The sequence below is a fragment of the Diplotaxodon limnothrissa genome, linkage group LG1 (genome assembly GCF_057381915.1).
Source record: "Diplotaxodon limnothrissa isolate DT_005_m linkage group LG1, D_limnothrissa_male_GT1.1, whole genome shotgun sequence".
Lineage (NCBI taxonomy): Eukaryota > Metazoa > Chordata > Actinopteri > Cichliformes > Cichlidae > Diplotaxodon > Diplotaxodon limnothrissa.
This window is the reverse complement of record NC_140596.1, coordinates 24,906,981-24,915,780: the sequence shown is the minus strand read 5'-3', so window position 1 is coordinate 24,915,780 and position 8,800 is coordinate 24,906,981. Positions and strand designations below refer to the sequence as shown.

At 38.6% G+C, this 8,800-nt stretch overlaps 1 protein-coding gene across 1 annotated transcript; it reads right to left on the bottom strand.

The window, feature by feature from the left end:
* Positions 1 to 224: 224 nt before the first annotated feature.
* On the bottom strand, positions 225 to 2,429 carry LOC146639838 (uncharacterized). The gene is made up of 6 exons (XM_085355748.1): positions 2,342 to 2,429; positions 1,470 to 1,539; positions 776 to 1,020; positions 613 to 671; positions 446 to 485; positions 225 to 349 (listed from the first exon to the last, which is right to left on the bottom strand). The coding sequence occupies exons 1-6, from the start codon at positions 2,427 to 2,429 to the stop codon at positions 225 to 227; spliced, it is 627 nt and encodes a 208-aa protein (XP_085211874.1).
* Between the last annotated feature and the right edge of the window lie 6,371 nt (positions 2,430 to 8,800).

Sequence of the window (8,800 nt, the reverse complement as noted above, 5' to 3'; positions counted from 1 at the left end):
TTTGAGCAAGCACTTGGCAACAGTGGAGAGGAAAAACTCCCTTTTAACAGGAAGAAACCTCTGGCAGAGCCAGACTCAGGGAGGGGCAAGCCCTCTGCCACGGCTGGTTGGGGGTGAGGTGAATCAGACTGCAAACATCTTAATCAGACATGTCTTACCTGGTAGGATGGACATTCGCCTGATTCACTTTCACATTTTTCCTCTCTTTTCTTTTAAAGATGGTTTCATGGGAATTTGGTTGTGCCAGCTTTCTTTGAACTCGAAAGCTGCGTAGACACGAATCCTCGCAATTGCCCCACTTGTTCAGTAGATGCAGCGTGATGTAGCGGATGAAATCTACACTGTGGTCCTGAGAGACAAAAAAAAGATGGTGATTATTATGAGGGAGGATATACAGATAGCAAAGTAAGAAAAGTCTATGTGCATGTGTCTAATGTGTACTCACGGGTATCCTGAATGTCTTGTACCTGCCTGTCCACCGAGTACTACAATTGAGAAGAGACCATTTACGTTTACGTAACAGCTTTATGACAATATTAAACTGGCATTATCTAAATAAATTTTCAGCAAAAAAGTACATTTCATATTATGAGCCTCATATGTTTTTCATACCTCACTCATGAACGGGGTGGAAAAGTCCATTTTCAGCCCTCTAATACTGAAAATCAATCCTGGTGTATGAAGAGAAACACAGAATAAGAAGAGAAGCTTAATCCAGAAGAAAAGCACATAGTACTAGAAAGACTGTAATTGTTTGTGGAAGGAGATCATTTACCAAAACACAAGGCCAGCATGAGGACCAAAAGTCCCAATGCCTTGATGGCTCTAAAGAGACCTCTGCTGCTGCCACTACTGTAGTCAATAAAATCATCAGTGGTGTAGTCCACAGTGTCACGGTCATCATAGTTGTAGTCCACAGTGTCACAGTCATCGTAGTTGTAGTCCACAGTGTCACAGTCATCAGTGTTGTATTCAACTGTGTCTTGGTCGTTATTGTCAGGGACTGGACGGGGCTGTCGCCTTTTAAAAATTCAGAATAGAAAAAACAAAATCATGTAAGAAAAAATGTACATGGAGGAACAAATGGATTATGATTACAAAACATGCATCTATGTCGATCGTGGCTCAAGAGTTGGGAGTTCGCCTTGTAATCGGAAGGTTGCCGGTTCGAGCCCCGGCTTGGACAGTCTCGGTCGTTGTGTCCTTGGGCAAAACACTTCACCCGTTGCCTACTGGTGGTGGTCAGAGGGCCCGGTGGCGCCAGTGTCCGGCAGCCTCGCCTCTGTCAGTGCGCCCCAGGGTGGCTGTGGCTACAATGTAGCTGCCATCACCAGTGTGTGAATGGGTGGATGACTGGATATGTAAAGCACTTTGGGGTCCTTAGGGACTAGTAAAGCGCTATATAAATACAGGCCATTTACCATTTATGTCAGTGGATGACAACAAAGAACATGTAGACCAGCACTAACCTGTGTAAAGTCTCTCCTTGGCTGCCGTAATAGCCATTAGACTGAAGTCTTTGGCTTCTTCTCAACATGGCTGTAAAATGAAAGGGAAACATGGGGTTAAGTGAGTCTCTAACACAAAGCTTATCAGACTTCATAACTATGATTTGAGCATGTTTCCATCAGAAGCAAATCAGTGCAGATTCTCTTAGATATAAACTTCACGGTGCCAGCTTGTTCTTTTTAATGAACAGAATAATATTTGAATCACACCCATTTATGAAATCCGCTCTTAATACAGAATTTTATTTTCCCAGTGTCTTCAAAAACAAAGCGTGATATTGTTATGATTCATATCATAGCAACAGATCACAACATTTTCTTGCAAAAAAATCTCTTTCACATGTCAGTTTGTTTGTTCACAATGTAGCTGTTAAAATTCAGAAAAAGAGGAAATCACCACAGCAGTAAAGAAAGACTCAAAGCAACTAAATGAATTTGGCCCAAAATCCTGTCAAAGTCTTTAGAGACATTCACACTAGAACTAAAAACTCATTGTTTATAGATAGATAGATAGATATTTATTTATTATAGTTAATATAGAATTTGGCCTAAAATCGTATAAAAGGGTCTTTAAGAATTAAAAACTCTTTGTTTTTATAGTTAATATACAAAAGGAAATCAATTTTTATCAGACAAGCTGCGTCTAACAGGTAAGCAGTAAAATTACCTTTACAGTAGAATGTAGCTACTAAAAAGTGCTTTTCTGACATAATCAACTGGATATCATTTTTAAAATGTTCAGATTTGAAACACATATATTAAAAGTAAGATGTGAAGCCAAAACATACTCTGTTTTTGTACTTGTTGATTTTTAGTCTAAAGATTGCACTTACCTTCACTTAAAACGAAAGTTGAAGAAACTGAATCGCTAAGTGTGCTTTTCCGTAAATTTGGACGTTTAGCGCTTCTCACTGAACTCATCTGAACTAGTGATGGGTCGTTCGCGAACGAAATGGCTCTTAGAGCCGGCTCTTTGACGTGAACGACGCGAGCCGGCTCCTTATCGCGAGCCGGCTCCTTATCGCGAGCCGGCTCCTTATCGCGAGCCGTCACGTGTTTTTTTTTTTCTTCTTTCTCTCACCCTCTCTCTCGCACTTTTTTTCTGCTTCACTCAGCATGCCAGCCTTGTGCTTTACGCTGGGCAGAGGGGGGAGGGGCAGTAGTTAAACTCAGTAGCACAGGAACAGATCCAGAGGGGGAGAGAGAGAAAGAGAGCCAGGGACAACAACGTCACATTAGAAAGGTATAGTAATCATCCACAACTATTTTCAGTTGCAGATGATAAAGGATTCAGAAAGTTTATTCATGCAGGTCCATTTGACAGAGAATGTGCATGTTTCTTTTTGTTTTCATATTTTAATTTATATTTAATTGTGTTGTGGTTTGCAGTGTTTTGTGTTGTTTCACTTTAAATTTGTAAAAGGAAAAAGCTGAAAATTTAAATAGTTAAAAGTTGAAATGTGAATAGTTGATTTTTGTATTATATGATTTATTTATTACATTTTATGTGGAGTGAATAAATAAAAGTATTTTTACGGTGGCCCCTAGAGATAAAGCACATACAAACTTCAAATCACGTACAAACTCGGAAGCATGTACAAACTCCAAAACACGTAAAAACTCTAAAACACGTAAAAACACGTACAAACTCCAAAACACGTAAAAACTCCAAAACACGTAAAAACACATACAAACTCCAAAACACGTAAAAACTCAGAAGCACATAAAAACTCAAAACACGTACAAAAGACAACAGAAGTGCTCCAGGATGCTGGGGGCAGTGTTGAACTTTTGTTACCGAGTGGCTACACAAGCCAGCAAGTACCAATGACTGGATTTGTTGTGTGGTAGTAACAGGTAAATGAACATTTTTTTTTAAATTATTTGAATATATATGAGTGCCTGTGTATAAATACACAAACAATACACACATGCTTTCAATTGTGTAATTTAAGTGATCTAGTAGCTCTGCTTTGGAAGTTCAGTTCATGCTAGAAATGTGTCTTGGAGTTTGTACGTGTTTTGTCTCTAGGGACCACCGCATATATTTATATATAAACATATATAAATAAAACCACTTTTTTTACATTAGTAATTCCTTTTGTGCATAATTTTATAATACTGTTAATAATAAATAAATTAAAGCAACAAAACAACCTGAAGAGCCGGTTTGGAGCCGAAAGAGCCGGCTCTTTTTAGTGAGCCGAACCGAAAGAGCCGGTTCTCTAAAAAGAGCCGGAAATCCCATCACTAATCTGAACCAGAAAATTTAGGTGCAGAAGAAAAATTTCAAACCGCAGCTTTTTCAGTGACGTTACAAACAGACACATGCACAAATCGAATATAACGCACGCGCGTTCCATAAGAGCAGCACTTCGTGTGCGCACGCGCAAAGGTGTGAGCGTAGATCTGTTTTGTTTTTTTTTTATGAAATTTGCTCGAAATTTACCTTTCCTTCTCAGTCCCTTTATAAACACCGCATCATATTGTCAAAATTCATATAGCATATATCTTAATGTCACGGACCGGCTCTGGAGGACTCAGGGGTCCGAGAGCAGTGTCGTCTACTGTTCTGTCCACATTTGTATGTAGAGTGTGTGTGTGTGTGTGTGCGCGTGTGTCTGCTTCTCTCTCTCTCTCCCCGGTCCTCGGGGCTGTTGACGGAAGCGCGCGTCGTGGGAGAGGCGTGTCCGGGCGACTGTCGTCATCGGGAGTCCCTCTTCGCTGTTGCTGGCCCACCTGCAGCTGATTACCTGACCAGCTGGTGGTAATCATCCCTCCCGGCTAGGAAGAGGTATTTAACCTGGACTCGCGGCGACAGTCGACGTGGGATTATTACTCCTGACCGGTATAGTCTGTGCTAGGCGTGTGGCTAATTGTGGATTGTCCTTCTTCCTCCAGGAAAGTCGGGCGAAGAAGCGAGTTGGGGAGCACACACACTAAGGGAGCTACAGCACGGGACGCACTGGGAGCAAGGGATGAGCACCATTGGCAAATTGCATCTCTGAGTTAATTGTTGGACTAACCCGTCTATTCACTTTATTTAAAGTGCACTGTGGCATCGCAGAGTCCTGCGTTTTGGGTCCTACTTTCCTCATCCCCATGGTCTGCCAGCCAGACCGTGACAATTAAATAAAAATTTCCAGTGAAATCTGCTAATTGAGTAAGTTAAAAAACAAGATGCAATATGCTCAATGGTCTACCTCAGGGGTCAGCAACCGCACCCAAAGAGCCATTTGGACGTGATTTCCACGCAAAAGAAAATACTGGGAGCCGCAAATACTTTGACATCTAAAATGAAGATAACAGTCTACACTGAAAAAAATAATCAGTGGGATAAACATAAATCATTGTAATCGGTTGCACTTCATTCCGGTCAAATATTTATAGAAACCACTTGTTTATCAGACATGAACTTTTTGTGTTAATTGTATTGGACTACTATGTGTTATATTGACAAGATTATTTTATGGTAAGCTTATTTTATAACAAATTTCTAATATATAATATATAATCTAATATATAATTGAGTGTTCAATATATAAAACTACATTAAGGCTGATTTTTCTGTATGTACTGTACACTTTCTCTCAATCAAAGAAATAAGCAAAACATTTTTGAACAATGACCTGTATTTTTGAAAATACTACACAGTTGTAACAATGGACTTTCAATTCAGGCTTCCAAAATATACATGAGTCATATTTGTACAATGCATCTCTTGAAAAACATTCCACAACATTCCTCAAAGTTATCTGCTGTAACCTGAATTCAACCTTGTGGGGCCTTATGACATCGCGCTTATGTAAAAAATAGTTTTTTAAATGTAAGAGCCATAAGGTAATATGGCAACAGGGGTGTAATTATTAAAATGACACAAAGAAGAGACTTAAAATATCATTATAACCCACAGGCACAAAACCAAGAGACCTAAACTGATTAGTATTGGCTTGCTTCTATCATTAAACATCACAATCACTAGACGATGCAATCTGTTTGTAGTGGTGCACCTTGGGAAAAAAATTGCAAACTGGTGAAATTGGTGCAAGGCACCATTTCCATTGAGAAAAATGGAAATTCAAAGTTAGAATTTTTTTTTAAAAGAGCCATGGCTTGAAAAGTGAAAACTGCAGTAATAAAGGCCCCAAGTTGAAAAGTGCCAGAAAAATAAGTTTCACTATGTACTGCAACTTTACCAGTGCTGGCTTAAAACAAAGGATGGTACATATTCGAAGAGGTAAACATGTTGTTCCCACATCATAACTGGAAAACTGTTCAATCGTACAGTCTGGTCCTGAAAACCTGGGCCTTCTTTGAAAGGCTGTTCCTTTTGAGCTCCATAACCAGTTTCTATAATACCTCAAAGGTATACTTTTCCAGTGGGTAGGTGAGGTTCAAAGTGTACATTAGTCCAAACAGCATTGCAGCTGCTAGGGTATAGTTATCCAAATCCTGCCAGACTCTCTGGCCTTCAAGGACTATCCTGATGTCCTCAGGGCTGCCATTGGCATCTCTTGACTTTATGATGTAAATTCCCATGGTTGTTTCCTTATTAGATCGTTGAATAATGGCTTCATCTGTGGCCTAGAAAATGCAGAATTCCAAAATTTAATTAAACAGAACACTGGTTAAAGAACATTATACCAAATCTTATTTTAATCTGTGTCACTATTCCAAAAAATATTAACATTAACACATTAGGTGAAAAAAAAAATGGATTCATTACAGCATGTGATTTGAGTCCTCAGAATGCTTAAAAAGGTAATGCATGAAGTGAAATCTCCATGCAAAGAAGCAGAATACTGTCAGAGCATAGAGAGGTGTTCAACTATGAACTCCACACATAGTTCTAATGCAGGTAAAGGAAAAAAGCAAACAAAAAACGCACCCATGGTAAATTGTGAAAATCCCAGGTGATTTTCAACATACTCCTGGCATAGAGTGACAAGCAGCATTTTGTTAAAATTATTATTTTCCCTAAAGTGTATACACAAATTAATTTTTTTCTTACCTGGGCCGTGGGCTCCAGAATGTTCTGAAGTCTTCTTCCTATTTGTCCTCCTCGCCTTTTGAAGACCTTTATTAGTTTGTCAGATAGCACATCTATCTGCGAGAGTAATATGGACTGCAGTGGCATGGTGGTAATGCGCTTAAACTCTGCATTTATCTAAAAAGAGAAGTTGTCACATAAAAATGCTGTCAAAATCTCAAATCTCACAAGGTTACATCCACACAAAGTTGTTATTTTTTGTCATATTACTATTTATTAGCTATGGGTCCCATGTTGCTGAGCAGTTCCATAGTTGCCCTTACTTCCATACCACCCAAAGCCTGTTTGCAACCACAGCAGTTGCCTCCTTCTGGCCATTTTGCAGTTCTGCCAAATGACCCATAAACTACATCTATTATTGTCATATACACATCAAGGTCTTTCATTAATACTTAGTTAAATTAGTTAATTTGACCTTTCCAGAAAATTTACCTTACAGAATGTGAGATAACATATGCAAATCTTCACTAGTAAATAAAATAATGTTATTAAAACATTAACTGTAACACCTCTACATAACAGCGCTAGAGAATTGTTCTGAAGCAACACCAATCTGCCCTTCAGCAGGGATAAGCATCATATATCGATACAGAAAAAATAAATTTAACATATTTATACTGTCATTATTTTTATCTCTTTAAGCCCTCCTCTCAGTCTCTCTATAAATCAGTTAAAATAATTTGTTGGGTTTTTGTGTGTCTGTAACATGTTATCAGTACATTACATTCACTGCCCCAGAACATGAAATAAAGCCCCACGTCACGCAGTTCCTCTCCTAATGAGTACTGCATAGGTGTCATGCCCTAAATAAACCCACTTTAGTGAAGACACCCCCCCAACACACACAGAGCACACCCCATGGCAAACTAGCTTATTTAACTGTTTAACTAAAACATTTTAGGTACAACCAGTTAACTAAATGGACACAAGTTTGTTAGTCTGTATTCACTGAGAAAAAACAAGCGAATGTGACTGGGCACACATTGAAAAAAAGCTAATGCACATTAGCGGGGGGTGGAGTTTCAACAGAAAACATAACTATTTTCTGTTATTTTGATATGACTGGTTTTAAAAGACTGAACATCCTTCTAAAACAAGTGAAAGGCGTGAGACTTAATTATGTTTAGACCAAAAATATAAATGATTCATGTTGGATATATTTACTGTGTTTTTACTAATTTAACAACCTCATCATTGCATTAGTCGCTTTATGCTATAGCATTGCGCTTACATTAGCTTGAAGCTCAAGGCCGTCATTTTATTTAATTTCTTTTTCTGGGCTTACAAACAGGACACACAACATTTAGATAACCGTTACACTGAATCTTGGGTCTGTGTTGAGTCTTCCAGCTGCTGACTACAGAAGCTAGATTGACCTTTCAGCATGTTTATAGCGGCTGTGGCTATGTGCTGGTAATATTACCGTGTGTGAGCAGTCACATTGGCAGCAGACATGTTTCAACAAACTAGTCATATACAAACAATATTAACTCACATTATATATGTTAATTACTAATTTGCTTATCGCATAATTTCGGTTACCATTAGCTAACTGGAGCTAGCTAACATTGGCCTTTCATGGTTTTCGATAAACAGCCCACATACCTGTAAAATAACAACACCCCAGTAAAAGTCCACATATATAAAGGGTCTACACTCTTTCTCACTGGTGTGTTAGCTTTAAAATCTTATTTACCTTCAAGTGTAAAACTCCAGATGGTAGTAGATTTTCCAAAGCGAGAGACAAAAATGGCGGACAGTGCAGCCGATTTTTCCTTTCCAGGGGGCGGAGCTTGAGGATAAAACACGACTAACTTGTTTCTTTTCAACATGATTTGTTCTAAAAGAATGAATATTCTTAAAGAATATGTGAAAATTAAAAGACAAAAATATGTTTAGATGTGAAATTTAAATTTGTCATGCTGGATATATGAAGTAATTCTATGCAAATTCAACAACCACCCTATTGCATTTTTTTCAGTGTATATATTGCTTTTTTGTCTTTATGCTTTGTGTGAACTAAAGTGTGTTGCTTATGAAATCCATGAACTGCTACAGAGAAAATGTAATTTTCTCTATATTTCTGTCATTGTAGCCGCTAAGACTGGTGGACCTAAATTTTCCCCACCACGTCTGTTCACATACAAGAGGAAGGGGAGTGAGCGGGTCAGCGCTCAGGGCACAGAAACTTAGCTGGCTTCAAACACCATTTATTTCCATAAAAGAAACTCAGCCAGAGTCA

What these genes read in the sequence shown, in the direction of transcription:
- LOC146639838 (XM_085355748.1), bottom strand. Translation starts at nt 2,429, where the DNA reads ATGAGTTCAGTGAGAAGCGCTAAACGTCCAAATTTACGGAAAAGCACA. An exon ending in CATGCTGGCCTTGTGTTTTG is followed by an intron (nt 672 to 775) that starts GTAAATGATCTC and finishes TTCATACACCAG; the next exon opens with GATTGATTTTCAGTATTAGA. An exon ending in ACAAGACATTCAGGATACCC is followed by an intron (nt 350 to 445) that starts GTGAGTACACAT and finishes TTTGTCTCTCAG; the next exon opens with GACCACAGTGTAGATTTCAT.